Source organism: Kogia breviceps, chromosome 19 (assembly GCF_026419965.1).
Source record: "Kogia breviceps isolate mKogBre1 chromosome 19, mKogBre1 haplotype 1, whole genome shotgun sequence".
In the NCBI taxonomy this organism is placed as follows: domain Eukaryota; kingdom Metazoa; phylum Chordata; class Mammalia; order Artiodactyla; family Physeteridae; genus Kogia; species Kogia breviceps.
The window spans coordinates 37,287,963-37,305,191 of record NC_081328.1 but is presented as its reverse complement, the minus strand read 5'-3'; the positions used below and the strand labels follow the sequence as shown (position 1 = coordinate 37,305,191).

Genomic DNA, 17,229 nt, shown 5'->3' with positions numbered 1-17,229 from the left:
TTATGAGCAGTTTTATGCCAATAAATTTGATAGCTTAGATGAAATAGATAATTTCCTTGAAAGACACAAATTACCAAAACTGTAAAGAAATAGAAAATCTGAATAGCCTTATATCTTTATAAACTGGATCAGTGATTAAAAACCTTACCACCAAAAAATAAAAACAAAAACAAAAACCTCTAGGCTTGGACAGTACTGAATTCTATCGAATATTTTAGAAAGGAATAATCTTTCAAAAAAATAGAGGAGGAGGGAAAACTTTCTAACTCATTATGTGAGATCATCATTACCATGATATCAAAAATAAAATAAAAATTACAGGAAAAGGAAACTACTGGCCAATATCCCACATGCACATGTAAAAATCCGTAACAAAATATAATCAAATTGAACCCAGCAACATATGAAAAGGGTAATAAATCATAATAATTTGGATTTATCTCGGAAATGTAAGGCTTTGTTTTAACATGCAAAATCACTCAGTGTTATTAAGTTCCAACAGATCAAAGAAGAAAAATCACATGATCATCTCAATAAATCCAGAAAAAGCATTTTACAAAATTGAACACTCATTAATGATAAAATCTCTAAACAAACTAGGAGAAGGTAACTTCCTCAACCTGATAAATTGTATATGTGAAAAACCTAATTTTAACATTGTATTTAGTCATAAAATACTGAACACCTCCCCCTAAGGTCAAAGCATGGATATTAGGTCTACTACATCTATTCAACATTGTACTGGAAGTCCACCTAGTACAATAAGGGAAGAAAAAGTGGGGTCATACAGATTAGAAAATAATTTTTAAATGGCATAATAGGGTTCTAGCAAGTTCACAGGAAACATGGCCAATATGCAAAAATTAATTCTGTATCTGTAAACTATCAACGAACAAATGGAAAATGAAAATTTAAATATAGCAACATTAGTGGTAACATCCAAGAACGTAAAATACTTAAGGATAAACTTAATAAAAATATGTGCACGTTACGGACACTGAAATCAGATTTCTAAAAATTAAAGGAAAGTAGGTCTTAAAAGTTTTCATGGACTTCCCTGGTGGAGCAGTGGTTAAGAATTCGCCTGCCAATGCAGGGGACACGGGTTCGAGCCCTGCTCCAGGAAGATCCCACATGCCGCAGAGCAACTAAGCCTGTGCACCACAACTACTGAGCCTGAGCCCTAGACCCCGAGAGCCACAACTACTGAAGCCCGTGCGCCTAGAGCCTGTGCTCCGCAACAAGAGAAGCCACTGCAATGAGAAGCCCGTGTGCAGCAACAAAGACCCAATGCAGCCAGAAAGAAAGAAAGAAAGAAATTTAAGTTTTCATCACAAGAAAAAAAAATTGGAGCTATGCATAGTAATGGATGGACTTATTGTGGTAATCATTTTGTAATATATGTGTATATTGAATCATTTTGTTGTACACCTAAAACTAATATAATGTTACATGTTAATTATATACCCAGTTTTCAAAAGGAAAGTATGATAATAATAACTTGTTAAATAGAGAATATCAATTAAAAGAAATTGTAAAATATGAGCCAAATGGAAATTCTGGAATTGGAAATACAGTATCTAAAACATATATAGCATGATGACTATAGTTAACAGTACTGTATTGTATACTTGAGAGTATATTTTAAATGTTTTCACTGGAGCAACAACAAAATGGTATTTATGTGAAGTAAACAGTGTGTTAACTAACCTTGTGGTAAACATTCCACAACACATATGTGTATCAAGTCATGACACTGTATACCTTAAACTTACATAATGTTATATGTCAATTGCATGTCAGTAAAGCTAGGGGGAAAAAAAAACCCCAGAAAAACAGGTAATCAATCAATAAATTTAGAGATCTGTAGGGCTTCCCTGGTGGCGCAGTGGTTAAGAGTCCGCCTGCCAATGCAGGGGACACGGGTTCAATCCCTGGTCCAGGAAGAGTCCACATTCCACGGAGCAGCGAAGCCCATGAGCCACAGCTACTGAGCCCACGTGCCACAACTACTGAAGCCCACGTGCCTAGAGCCTGTGCTCCACAACAAGAAAGGCCACCGCGATGAGAAGCCCACGCACCGCAACAAAGAGTAGCCCCCACTCGCCACAACTAGAGAAAAGCCCTTGCGCAGCAATGAAGTACGATAATAATAACTTGTTAAATAGAGAATATCAATTAAAAGAAATTATAAAATATGAGCCAAATGGAAATTCTGGAATTGGAAATACAGTATCTAAAACATATATAGCATGATGACTACAGTTAACAGTACTGTATTGTATGAAGACCCAATGCAGCCAAAAATAAATAAATAAATATTTTTAAAGATAAAAATAAATTTAGAGATCTGTAGCAATTATCCATCCAATCTGAAGAACAGAAAGATTAAAGAAAAATGGACAGAGCCTCAGAGACCTGTGGAACAACATCAAGAATAGAATGCGAATGAATCCCAGACAAGATAGAAAGAGGCAGGGAAAAAAAAGAAGTGAGAAATTAATGGCAGAAAGCCTCCCAAATTTGATGAAAAACATTAATCTACAGATCTAAGAAGTTCAGTGAACCCCAAGAAGGATAAAAATATCCATACCTAGATATGTTAGGGCCAAACTGTTGAAAACTGAACACAGAAATTTTTGACAGCAGCAAAAGGAAAACACTCATGTATACAAAAGAAGTATTTTATTAATGGGTGACCTAATCAGAAATAACGGAAACCAGAGCCATGTGACATATTCATTGTGCTGAAAGGAAAAAAACAAGAATTCTGTATCTAGCAAAACTGTCCTCTGTAAATGTAGGCAAAATAATGACATTCCCAGATAATCAAAAAGGGAGAGAATTTGTCACTAGTAAATATGCCTGGCAAGAAATAGTAAAGGAAACCCTTCTGGATGAAAGGAAATAAATACCAGACAGTAACTCGGATCCATAGGAATTGGTAAATGAAAAGCATCAGAAATGGTAAATATGTGGGTAAATCTAAGACTCTAATTTTTTCATATCCTCTCTTAACTTCTTTAGAAAATAGAAGATTGTATAAAGCAATCATTATAACATTGTATTGTTAGGTCTATAATATATATATAGAAGTAATATATGAAATATATTTGAACATATGAAAATAATAGCACAAAGGAGAGAGGAGGGAACCATTATGTATTGGAGCAAAATGCTTGTGCTTTATGAGAATTAAGTTATTGGTTGGTTTGTTTATTTTATCTTTTTGGCTGTGTCAGGTCTTAGTTGTGGCACGCAGGATCTTTGTTAAGGTGTGCAGGATCTTTCGTTGTGGTGTGCTGGTTGTTTTTTTTCTCTCTCTAGTTGTGGGGTGTGGGTTCCAGAGCACGTGGGCTCTGTATTTTGTGGCACACAGGCTCTCTAGTTGAGGCTCATGGGCTCAGTAGTTGTGACACGTGGGCGTAGTTGCCCCGTGGCATGTGAGATCTTAGTTCCCCGACCAGGGATCGAACCTGCATCCCCTGCATTAGAAGGCAGATTCTTTACCACTGGACCACCAGGGAAGTCCCTAAGTTATTGTTTTGAAATAGATTGTGGTAAATTAAGATACATATTGTATTCCATGAGCAGACTATAAGAAAATAATTAGAAAAAAAAGGTAAAAAGTCAACAGAGGAATTGAAACAGTACACTTAAAATAAGAAAACAGTAAAGGACACAGAAAAACAAACTCGAAAAAAGCATGAGGCAAATAGAAAAGGATTGCAAAATAGGAGAGAAAATCCAACCATATCAATAATTTTATTAAATGTAGACAGACTGAACTCTTCACCCAAAAGACAGATTATCAATATGGATTAAAAAGCAACACCTGGGGCTTGCCTGGTGGCGCAGTGGTTAAGAATCCACCTGCCAATGCAGGGGATGTGGGTTCAAGCTCTGGTCTGGGAAGATCCCACATGCCACAGAGCAGCCAAGCCCGTGCGCCACAACTACTGAGCCTGCGCTGTAGAGCCCACAACACAACTACTGAGCCCGTGTGCCATAACTACTGAAGCCCGTGTGCCTAGAGCCGGTGGCCCACAACTAGAGAAGCCACCACAATGAGAAGCCCATGCACCACAATGAAGAGTAGACCCCGCTCACCACAACTAGAGAAAGCCTGCTCACAGCAATGAAGACCCAATGCAGCCAAAAAAAAAAAGCAAGACGCAACTATGTGCTGTCTACAAGAGACATGCTTTAGATTCAAAGACGCAAATAGGTTGAAAGTAAACAGATGGAAAAATGCATATTATGCAGATAGAACACTCCACCCAATGATTACAGAATAAACATTCTTTACAAACATACTGGAACATTCTCCAGGATAGAGCATAGATTGGGCCACTAAACAAATCTTAATCAATTTAAGAAGATTAAAATCATTCAAAATATGTTCTCTGGGGCTTCCCTGGTGGCGCAGTGGTTGAGAGTCCGCCTGCCAATGCAAGGGACAAGGGTTCGTGCCCTGGTCCGGGAGGATCCCACATGCCGCGGAGCGGCTGGGCCTGTGAACCATGGCCGCTGAGCCTACGCGTCCGGAGCCTGTGCTCCGCAATGGGAGAGGCCACAGCAGTGAGAGGCCCGCGTACCGCAAAAAAAAAAAAAAAAATATGTTCTCTGACCAGAACTAGAGAATTAAACTAAAGATTCATGACAGAACAAAATGTGGGAAAAGCTCAAGTATTTGGAAATTCAGCATCGTGCTTCTAAATAATTTTGAACTGAATGAAAATGAAAAGCTACCAAAATTTATGTGATTCAGCCAAGGTAATGATACAACTCTGCATTCCTATATCACAAAAGAGGAAAGAAAGAAAGCTCAAATCAGTAACAACCTTCAACTTTAAGAAAATAGAAAGAAGGGCAAAGCCCAAAGCAAAAAGAAGGAAAAAATAAAGATTAGATTGGATATCAGAGAAATAAGAAACAAAAACAGTAATAAAATCAATGAAACCAAGAGCTGGTTCATTGAAAAAAGTTTTTTAAATTGACAAACCTAGACCAAGAAAATAAGAGAAAAGACTCATATTATCAAAAGCAGGAATGAAGGAGAGAACTAAGTACTTTAGCCAAAAGACAGGTGAAATGTTTATCAGGTAATACCATAAATAACTTCATACTAACAAATCGGACAACCTAGGTGAAATGGACAAATTCCTGAGAAGGCACAGATTGCCAAATTTGACTCAACAGAAAAATAGACAATCTGAATAGATCTATAGCAAGTAAATTCAGTAATTCAAAATTGTCCCACAAAAAAAGCCCAGGCCCAGATGACTTCACTGGTGAGTCCATCAAATATTTAAAGAAGAAATAACACCAATACTCAAACTCACTCATAAAGTAAAAGAAGAAATACTTCATAACTTGTTCTCTCCAGCCAATATTTTTCTGATACCAAAAATATCTGATGTCAAAGCCAAACAAAGATATCACAATAAAAGGAAATCTGCTGTATTCCTCAGGAACAGAGATGCTGAAATACTTAACAAAATTTTAGCAAACTGAATCCAGCAACATATAAAAGGGTTGGATCTTAACCAAGTGGGATTTATCCCAGAAATACAAGTGTGGTATAATGTCTGAAAATCAGTTAATGTAATAGTTCATAATAATTAGTAGAATAAAGCAGAGATCAACAAACTTTTTCTATATGGGGCTGGATAAGGAAATATTTTAGGCTTTGTTGGCCATATGGTCTCTGTCACAGCTACTCAACTGTGCCAGTGTTTTACAAACATTGCCAGTGTTTTACAAAGTGGCCACAGACAATACATAAACAAATGAACATGGCTGTGCTCCAATAAAACTTTATTGCATGGTGCTGAGATTTTAATTTCATTAACTTTTCACATGTCAAAAAATAGTATGTTCTTTTGATTTTCTTTCAACCATTTAAAAATGACAAAACCATTCTTGACTTGTGGCCATATAAAAATAGGCAGCTGCGGGCTTCCCTGGTGGCGCAGTGGTTGAGAGCCCACCTGCCGATGCAGAGGACACGGGTTCATGCCCCGGTCCGGGAAGATCCCACATGCCGCGGAGCATCTGGGCCCGTGAGCCATGGCCGCTGGGCCTGTGCGTCCGGAGCCTGTGCTCCGCAACGGAAGAGGCCACAACAGTGAGAGGCCCTCGTACCGCAACAAAAAAAAAAAAAAAAAAAAAAAGGCAACTGGTGAGATTTACTGCCCTCTGGAATAAAGGACAGAAACCACATGATCATCTCACTATGATAGGCAGCCTCTAAAATGACCCCCAAATAATCCCTACCTCCTCATATTTGCACCTTTGTGTAATCTTTTCCCCTTGAGCGTGGACTGGACCTAGTGACTCATTTCTAACAATAGAATACTGCAAAAGAGATTGGATATCTCTTTGGAGATTAGGTTACAAAAAGACTGTGACTTCTATCTTGCTCTACTTTCTTCTCCAGCTCTGGGGAAGCAAGCCGCCCTGTTCTGAGTAGCTCTGTGGAGAGGTCCATGTGACAAGAAACTGAGGTCTCTGGCCAGCAGCCAGCAAGAACCTGAATTCTATCAAAAACCAAATGAGTAAGCTTGGAATTAGATCGTCTAAGGTCTGCCAACATCCGCCTAAATGAGCTTGGAAGGGAATCTGTACCTAGTTACCTTTGAGATGATTGCAGCTGTGGCCAGTAGTACCTTGATGGTAGCCTTGTGAGAGATGCGGAGTCAGAGTCAACCTGCTAAGCTGCCTGTGCCTATGTTCCTGATCCATGAAAACCATGAGATAATAGATAATTATTGTTTTAAGCTGCTCATTTCTTTTTTTTTTTTTTTTTTGCCGTACGCGGGCCTCTCACTGCTGGTCTCTCCCGTTGCGGAGCACAGGCTCCGGACGCGCAGGCTCAGCAGCCATGGCTCACGTGCCCAGCCGCTCCGCGGCATGTGGGATCCTCCTGGACCGGGGCACGAACCCGTGTCCCCTGCATCGGCGGGCAGACTCTCAACCACTGCGCCACCAGGGAAGCCCAAGCTGCTCATTTCTGAGGTAATTTGCTATGCAACAGTAGATAACTAATACATCATTAGATACAGTAAAAGCACGTGACAAAATGCAACATTCATTCGTGATCAAAATTTTAAACAAGGAATTCCCTGGAAGTCCAGTGGTTAGGACTCAGCACTTTCACTGACAGGGCCCCGGTTCGGTCCCTGGTTGGGGAAGTAAGATCCTGTAAGCCTCCAGGCACAGCCAAAAAAAAAAATTCAACAAACTAGGAATAGAGGGCTTCCCTGGTGGCGCAGTGGTTGAGAGTCCGCCTGCCAATGCAGGGGACACGGGTTCGTGTCCTGGTCCGGGAAGATTCCACATGGGAAGATCCCACATGCCGTGGAGCAGCTGGGCCCGTGAGCCATGGCCACTGAGCCTGCGCATCTGGAGCCTGTGCTCCGCAGTGGGAGAGGCCACAACAGTGAGAGGCCCGCGTAACGCAAAAAAAAAAAAAAAAAAAAAAAACAAAACCCTAGGAATAGAAGGGAGTTCCTTAATCTGATCAAAAGCTTCCATGAAAAACCTCCTACTGCTAACAGTGTACCTAATGGTGAGAGACTGAATGCCTTACCTTAAAGTCAGGAGCAAAGTGAGTTTCTATTCAACATTCTACTGGGTATTCTAGACAATGCAATAAGTTTACAAAAAAAAAAAAAAAAGCATTCCAATAGGAAGGAAGTAAAACTGTCTTTTTTGGCAGATAACATAAATCCGAAAGAAATGCCAGATTTCTACTCTGAAAACCATAAAACATTACTGAGAGAAATTAAAGAAGATGTGTATGTATCAAGAATATATAGCGAGGGCTTCCCTGGTGGCGCAGTGGTTGGGAGTCCGCCTGCCGATGCGGGGGACGCGGATTTGTGCCCCAGTCTGGGAAGATCCCACGTGCCGCGTAGCGGCTGGGCCCGTGAGCCATGGCCGCTGAGCCTGCGCGTCCGGAGCCTGTGCTCTGCAATGGGAGAGGCCACAACAGTGAGAGGCCCACGTATCGCCAAAAGAAAAAAAAAAAAGAATATATAGAGAGGGCTTCCCTGGTGGCGCAGTGGTTGGGAGTCCACCTGCCTATGCAGGGGACAGGGAGCACGGGTTCAATCCCTGGTTGGAGAATTAAGGTTCTGCATGCCGTGCTGCGTGGCCAAAAAAATTAATTAATTAAAAAAAAAAAAAAAAAGGCCTGAGCACTAGACATTTCACCAAGGAAAGAGATGAATGGTTAACAAACACAAGAAAGAGTGTTCATTACAAAATTGCAAAATAAAACCATAAGAGGCAATTTGACAAAGGCATTTATGAGGCAATTGAGGAAACCTGAACACAGACTGGGTGTCAGACATTAAGGAAGTAAAATCCTTATTTAGAAATATGTCCTGAAATATTTACAGGTAAAATAATATGTCTGGGATTCACTGCAAAATACTGGAACAAAGAAAGGAGAAAAATAGATGAAATAGCAATAGTAGAATATTGATAAATGTCAAAGCTTAATTATGGTACATGTGCATTCTCTGTTATTAATTCTTGAGTATATTTGAGATTTTCTGTAATTAAAAAAAATTTTAAATGAGGAACTTGACCACTGTGGGAAAAGAGTCTTTAAGGAATTCATAAAGGAAAGCAGGCAGTAATTTACATAACTTAGTTTGTTTCAGCCCAACACTGGTCCATCCTCTGTATACCTTGCAAAAATCCGATTTTTTCATTACTGCCATGCAAAAGGTTATCTGAGCAGAAAGAGATTTAAGTGAAAGAGCAGAGACAGAGGTTTTGGGCTTCATGTTTCACCACTTGCTGGCAGGTACTAGCTAGCTTTCTGGTGTTCCTGAATTTACAAAATGCATGTAGATCTCTTTATCAGCACAAATGTAGTTTGCTGTCAATAGCTACTAACATTTCCATATGTGAATCAGGCACCATCTTCCCCTCATGCACATTCTCATAAACAGCACAGCTTTTTTTATCCTTTGTGAACCTGCCTCTTCCTCAGCGTGAAAGGTCCCTGGATTTATAACTGCTTTTATTTGGGGTAAGGAAATTTTACAGTTCTTGTAACACGTGAGAGTCATGTATGATATTCCAAGGATGTGTTCTTATTTGTTTATTGAGAATTGTGTATGATATTGGTATATCATACTTATATCCTTAGTAGGATGTGTTCTTATTTGTTTATTCATTATTTTCTCCTTTTTCCATTTTTCAGTACATGTACTAGCCTTAGCAAGTTCTGTTCCAAACTCAGGCACCTTGACTTGGCTTCCTGTACATCAATAACAAACATGTCTCTAAAAGCTCTGAGGTAAATTTCTTACAACAAGAATGTCCAATAATCAGAACAGATACTTATTTTTTTATTAACTAAAATAAAGTTGGAATTGAAGGAAACTATGTTTTATAGATACGTACTGTAGTTCAAAATAGATCTTTTGTTTTCCTACTTGCCCAAATTACAGGACACATTCAGGTGAAACGATAGAGGTAACTAGGATTTCTGAACAGAATAGTACAGTTTATACATGAATGAAGTGCTTAGCAGGATTCTGTATATATAGTAAGTGCTCAGTAAGTTTTCATTGTTTTAATGTTACTGTATTTTTTAAAAGTACATTACAAAAAGATATATCTTAAAAGGAGGGTGAAATGCCCAATGTCTTTGTACTTTTACTTTTTTATCAGCCTTTTATAAAAGATCGTGGTGCCATGTATTAGTTACATTTATGAATAGTAAGTATTAAGCTATTAAAAGACTAAATGTAAATTTAGTTAAGTAGAGTGTAAGTCATCTGAAAATGTGTCTCCTTCTATACCTTCCTTATGAGCACTGAACACATGTATCTAAGTCTGGTGTAGGATAATAAATAAGATAGTATAACAGTGTTTATAGTTCATAAGTAATTCACATAAATGATCTCATTTATTTTGAAATCTTGTGAGGTAGATAGGACAGACACTTTACAGATAAGAAAATCTAAAACATTTTTGAATGCTGGGTACTGTGATTCAACCATGGGAGGTAACTGAATAAGATATTGTTGCTGCCCTTACGTTGCTCAGAGTCTCGTAGAAGAAAAAAAAAACTAAATGTGTTGTCGTATTACAGCGGGATAAGTGCTATGGGAGAAATGAGTGCATTAGTTTGGGGATAACATAGAAGGGCTACTGCTAATCTTGGTTTAAGAGAGGTTCTGTCAGGCTTCCCGAAGTGACTTGCCTGAAGTCACACTATTAATGTTGAAGAATGAACTTGAACCAAGATCCCCTGGCTTTATTTTATAAAACAATTTAAAAAAGTATTTTCCAAAGAATGCCATAGCACTTGGGATTCTTCCATAGTTTAAATGTGAAATCAAACATCAAAGATGAAGCTAGTGTTTGATAGAAGGCAGAGATCTAATAATACAATATATTCTAAATTCAGCCTGTGGAAACCGTACTCTAGATACTTCCCAAGAGAGAACATTTACAGATCCTTTGTAATTTTTTAAATAAAAGTTTAAATGGCCTCATTATTACTTTGATAAGTACTTGAATTATTTGATAGAGAATTTGAGTTTGAATCGGACTCTTCATTAATTACTCTGTTAACTTGAGCAAGTCGCTTAATTTTCATTTCCTATATAGAGACTGTTAGATTTGTGATAAGTGCAAAAAGAATATACTTTGAAAAGTATAAACCTCCATAAAAATCTAATGCATCTGAAAAACAGCATTGTGCTTGAGCTTGTTAGTTAAGGTGGATTTGAGCTAGCCCTCCTGGTGATGTGGTCCCACTTGAACACCACAAGCATTGATAATGCACCTTTTGTTACAGAATTGCCTGTATTCTAAATCTACATTAAGTAAATATGTCCCCAACTAGATGGCCAATAAAATGAGACTTTGGTGCCTTTGGAATTGGATTTAGTCATATGTTTGTTTCATTTTGTTTTATCCTAAGTGAGGGATGTCCACTGTTGGAGCAATTAAACATTTCCTGGTGTGACCAAGTAACCAAGGATGGTATCCAAGCACTAGTGAGAGGCTGTGGAGGTCTTAAAGCCTTATTCTTAAAAGGCTGCACACAGGTAATACTCTCTGTCTTACTTGTGAATGATAGAGGCACCATGAACTTGGTGGGCAGCCCAAGATGTTGGCTTGAGAGATACATATTGTGTATTACTGACCAAAGACCCATGCTTACCAAAAATTAAAGGGTTTTCCCTAGAGTGAAAAAAATAGAAGAATTAACACCTGCCTGACCAAAGGTAAATTTTTGAGGGGAGGCAAGATGGGGAGACAAAAATCATAATATGGAACAGGTGCCACGGGCAAGAAGGGTTTCATGTAATTTAATCTGAAAAGACAACTTGTCATGTTGTCACTGCCTGAGACCTTGAACTGGATAGGCAAGGAAGGCAGTCTTGGCAGTTTCCACTAGTTGTTTAACTACCAAGAGCTTTTCTTAAATGTGCCAAGTATATAGCAACCTACATTTTATAGTGTTGATGCTTATTTCCTGCCAGTCACATCACAAATCCAACGTATTTTGTCATTAAAAATTTTAATATCTCAGTGTTTTACAGTGGAAAAAAAGGAATTGACACGGTAACAACACCTGGAAGGAAATGATCAAGAGTGGGTTTAGAAGGGACTGACAAAGTAGGGCTAGGCTCTTACTACCTTATTTTATTAATGGTTGCTAAAACCATGCCTTGTATTCTATTAAAAAATGCCCTCATTCTTTCACCATGAAAGGAGGATTTCCACGGTTTGAAACAGAGCTTTGAAAGTATGACCGCCTTAAAACAACACCTTGAGCTCCTGGTTATTAATGGAATCCAGAAAAATATTGATTGGGATGCATCATTATAGTCAATTACTTGCCATCTGTTCTCCGCACTGTACGCATAGCACTGATCTTCTGTAGATAAACTACAGACTTCTCTCTCAGCTCCTGTTCCCAAAAGTTTGTTGTTAAGAAACTTTACAGGGAGTGTGGCAATGTGAAAGTTATTTTAGTTTCAAAATCCCTCAGCAAAATGCTGCAAGGCATCTTTAATTTATCAGAAGAAAACTCCATAAACATTAGGCAATGTCTATTTTATGTTTCCCTTGACTTGGTGATAATATGAATTTGACGTGGTCAGAACTGATAACAAATACTGATAACTGTACTAATCATTTGAATTACACATTTATATGATCATAGTTCATTGTTTCTGGTTCATTTGTTCCTTTGAAAGTTGGTTGGCTATATTTAGAATGTGCTGATGAATGTGTACACACTTAAATCTTTAAAATTTAAGGTTTTAAACAATGTCAGTAATAATTTCTTCTCTCTTTTTAATCTTTCTAGCTAGAAGATGAAGCTCTCAAGTACATAGGTGCACACTGTCCTGAACTGGTGACTTTGAACCTGCAGACTTGCTTAGTAAGCAATTCTTCCCATAACTCTTCTGTATTAGTAATTCATTTCAATAATATTATTGTAAGAGTTTCAGTCATAAAGACCAGTAGTTTGTCTACTTCAACCCTGGGGACGCAGTAATCATAGATGATTTTTCAAATGCTCAACAGTACTCGCCCCTAGGGGCTTTGACATCGATGAGATAGAGGGTAGCTTATACAGAATTCCAAATAAGCTAAACTGTAGCTCCACCCCTTTCTCTTCTACTTAAGAAAACTCTACTCTTTAGAAGTGAATTATTCACAGACTTTGGCATTTTAAATATTTTTGGTAAATTAATTGCAGTCATACCGACTAACATCTATCAGGGAGTAATGACTATTGGGAATTATTGATATAAGCAGATGACAAGCAAAATGTACCCTTTAAATTATTTTCAAGTGGTATTTGTAGTTCACATTTGGCTTGTTTGGACTATCAGCTTTTTTGTGTCTATCCCAAACCCCCTGAATTTTGCTCAGAGAATTTGCTGAAACTATTCAGGATCCTAGAACATTGACAGTACACCTTTAGCTTTTCCCTCTTGCCTTGAAAATTGCATATGTGTTTTGTCTTGGAGTGAGAGCCTCTCATAGCGATGAAAAAAGTTGGTGAGGGTTTTCTTTGTTTTTGCTAAGCCTTCTGTGTCTAATACTGTCCCCTTCTTGTTTGGTCACCTGAAACTTTAGAGCATAGTGGTTATTTAGTTTAAAGGTGACACATACAGGGCCACGTTTTGTGCAGTTTAAGCACCCTACCCTTCCAGCCCTTAAGGGATGGTGCTGATAGTGATCTGTTTCAGAGGCTCCTAGAGACTGAGTTAAAGGAATGATATTTTGATTTCCATAGTTGCTAACTACCAGAATTTGCCTACTTTCATTTATGAGACAAATATTTGGCCTGAAAGAAAGATCTTACACAGCTATTGTAAACCCGAAACCGTCATCTTACAGTGATAGGAAAAAACTGTTCTTGCACATCTTCAGATTTTATTTATATACATACATAAATATACACATGTGCACTCTGTATATGTGTGTGTGTATATGTTACGTACGTACACACACACATACATATAAATACATATATACCATACCTACCGTTTGCCATTTTAGTTTCATTTCCTTTACCCTTCTGTTATCTTTGTTTAGTAATAACTATACGTCACATTTGTGTGGCACTTTTTTAAGGTACTTCTACATGTGTATATGCCTCATCAATTTATTCTCATTACAGATCTTGTATCTGCCTCAGCATCCATTTTTCATCTGTATGTTGTTTCAGTTCTATAATACTGAGAACGTACTGATTTAAGCAGTGAATATTTAAAGTTTGATTTTTTTTTCAGTTGTCCTTGCAACCTAAGAATACTGTTTGATTAAACAGAAATGACAGGAGAGCTTTATTCTGAGGCTTACACAAAATTAGCAAATCTATCAGGACAAATTAAAATGCTGATCATATCCAACATGTTAAGATGTTTATATATGACATCTTTTTTTTTTTTTTTTTTTTTTTGCGGTACGTGGGCCTCTCACTGTTGTGGCCTCTCCGGTTGCGGGGCACAGGCTCCGGACGCGCAGGCTCAGCGGCCATGGCTCACGGGCCCAGCCGCTCTGCGGCATGTGGGATCTTCCCGGACCAGGGCACGAACCCGTGTCCCCTGCATTGGCAGGCGGACTCTCAACCACTGAGCCACCAGGGAAGCCCGACATCTTTTTTTTAATGTAACATCTTTTGTGTTCTTTTTTCATTTTAAAATAATTTAAAATAATAATTTAAAACATACAAAACTGTATTTGAGTTGGATACAACTATTTATCTCCATTAAATTAGGATAGTCTTTTTTTTATACATCTTTATTGGAGTATAATTGCTTTACAATGTTGTGTTAGTTTCTGCTGTACAACAAAGTGAATCAGCTATATGTATACATATATCCCCATATACCCTCCCTCTTGTGTCTCCCTCCCACCCTCCTTATCCTACCCCTCTAGGTGGTCATAAAGCACCAAGCTGATCTCCCTGTGCTATGCAGCAGCTTCCCACTAGCTATCTGTTTTACATTGGGTAGTGTATATATGTCAGTGCTACTCTCTCACTATGTCCCAGCCTCCCTTTTCCCCACTGTGTCCTCAAGTCCATTCTCAACATCTGCATCTTTATTCCTGCCCTACCACTAGGCTCATCAGTACCAATTTTCTAGATTCCATATATATGCGTTAACATACAGTATTTATTTTTCTCTTTCTGACTTACTTCACTCTGTATGACAGACTCCAGGTCCATTCACCTCACTACAGATAACTCAATTTTGTTCCTTTTTATCGCCGAGTAAGATTCCATTGTATATATGTGCCACATCTTCTTTATCCATTCGTCTGTTGATGGACATTTAGGTTGTTTCCATGTAGGATAGAGTTTATATTATAAAACTAAAATTTAGAAATAAATGGATTTATGGTTGATACGAGATTACAGCTATGATCCACAGGTTGTTTCATTTTTTTTAAAGTAACTTAATATCAGTATCAATTTTGAACTTGTAAATGCGTTTATACTGTTAAAATACTGCTGTTTTTATCTGTTTTCTAGGTTTTAAAATCATTTAATTGAACCTACACCATGATGTGCACCCCATCTGTTCCCAGTCCTGTCAGTCCCATTAGGTTAAAAGAACCCTGTTATAGCTTCTTCCCTTTGCACCAGAAATGAGCACAGATTCTCTTGAAAACTAAATCAAAAGGAACTGGAAGGAAGAAACAAAGTGTATTCATTTTCTTTTAGGTCTGCTACATGGTTAATATCAAATCTGCTTTTATTTCTTTTTGGCACTTATTTCACAGAGGTAACTTTTTTCTCTATCTTCTGCTAAGTTACTAATAACTATGGGGTTTTCCCTCTTGTTTTTCTTTTTAGCAAGTCACAGATGAAGGTCTCATTACTATATGCAGAGGGTGCCATAAGTTACAGTCCCTCTGTGCCTCTGGCTGCTCCAACATCACAGATGCCATCCTGAACGCTTTAGGTCAGAACTGCCCACGACTTAGGTAAACATTTCTTGTTTGTCTCAAAAAATCGGGGGAAAGGAGCAGTGGCCTCCTTCACTCATATTTATTCCTTGGAACCTTGAATTTTTCAAGGTAGACACTACAAGGCCACTACTACCCTTTCAGATGCGCACCTACTTGCTTTGTACCTCATTTGATTACATGTAACTGGCGTGAACCAGGGGGTAATAGTCCTCATTTTCTGCTTCTTGGCTATCCATCCTAGAAAAATATCAACATTTTATCACATTACTTGAGAAAAGAAAGAAAAGCATTTTCTCTTATCAATGCTTTCATATAATTCCTTTCTGAAGAAAGTTTTTAGAAGCCCATCCTGTGATCATTTATACTGTAGTAATGATGCCAGGTACATAGCAGGGAGTATTTAAAGAGAAAAAACAGCTCCTCCTTTGTGCTGATGGTCTTTTAAAGCAAGCTTTATTTCTCTATGGCTCCTCTTCTCTACCTAAATACAGGATTGGCTGAATATTTACTAAGAATGCTGTGTTGGCATGCACATGGTATCAAGCTCATATTGATTTTGTAAGAGCACACAGCACACTATTTTGTAATAAATAGGGATAATCCCCTTATACCTTTTTTGTTCTTTAAAACAAAACTTAAATTGTACTTACTATATATTAAACATGTTAGCCACTGTTTTAAATTATTTACAAATATTAATTCATTTGATCATCATAACACCATATAAGCACTGTTATTATCTCTGTATTATAGGTGACAAAACCAAAGCACAGGTCGAGTAACCTGTTCAGGGTCTCACAGTTAGTAAGTGCAGGAGCAAGTATCCAATCTCAGGCAGTCTAGCTCCAGAACCTATGAAACCACTTGTCTTACACATAAGAATCATCGTAAACCAATAAAAACTTTCTTAAAACTTTTTCGTAATCAAATGTGATACTTAAAAGTTGGGTTCAGTCAGATCATACTTTCCCATTAGATACAGTATTTTAACTGATTGTCAGTTGATAGTGATTCCTTATACTTTAGCTTTATTTTTTTTTTCAACTTCTATAGTACTTTGTAAGCAAACATACAATGTTCTTTGGTACTGTCGTGCAGACACCACCAGACTTTTCACAAAGAAGAGCTACTATTTTTGCTTCCCCAGCCCTGTGGTTGGTATTTAGGGTGGTGTTCAGCAGTTCCTGATAGGAGCTCAGCTGCCCTCTCCACTGGGCCTCCCTGGGAGCCTGTGGGAGGAGGCAGGAAGCTTAAGGGTATTTTTTCATAAGTATGGAGTTTCATATTTGGGACAGGCCTATGATTAACCAGTCCCTTCATAGTATTTTGAAAAGCTATTTAAATCTTTGTGAGCATACATGTAAAATAGGGAAAGAGAATAATTTACTTCAGCAACAGATTAACTGAGACACAGAGTATTTATCTCCATCTCCTTTGTTTTCTAGGAGCAGGCTGCCCTCTGGGGGTAAGCAGTATGCCGTCAAGAAGGCTTTTAAATGCGTTTCTCATGCATTTTGGCATTAACTACAAGCTTCTATTATATTCTTCTGATTGCATCACCCTAAAATGTGGTTTTTACAGGACCACTTTATGATGACTCCATGAAAATGAATAGCAGGATCTGTATACAGACTTGCTTAGCCGTGAATGTAACTCCCTGTTATATAGTCCTTAGGGAATGAGAGGTTGTTTTCTTAAATTCTTGCTGTTTTAATAAACCCAGTTTTCAGGGACCAATGGGTTGACTTT

At 38.1% G+C, this 17,229-nt stretch overlaps 1 protein-coding gene across 5 annotated transcripts in view; it reads left to right on the top strand.

Annotated features, from left to right (window-relative positions):
• Positions 1–17,229, top strand: part of FBXL20 (F-box and leucine rich repeat protein 20) — a 96,859-nt gene that overhangs the window by 69,629 nt on the left and 10,001 nt on the right. For 3 of the 5 annotated variants that reach the window (XM_059046527.2, XM_059046526.2, XM_067020504.1), the window contains exons 7-10: positions 9,224–9,319; positions 10,958–11,084; positions 12,356–12,430; positions 15,365–15,495. In XM_059046527.2, the coding sequence (XP_058902510.1) occupies positions 9,224–9,319; positions 10,958–11,084; positions 12,356–12,430; positions 15,365–15,495 (429 nt within the window). The remainder of the gene's footprint in view (positions 1–9,223; positions 9,320–10,957; positions 11,085–12,355; positions 12,431–15,364; positions 15,496–17,229) is intronic. The other 2 variants (XM_067020505.1, XM_067020506.1) reach the window with 1 other exon arrangement.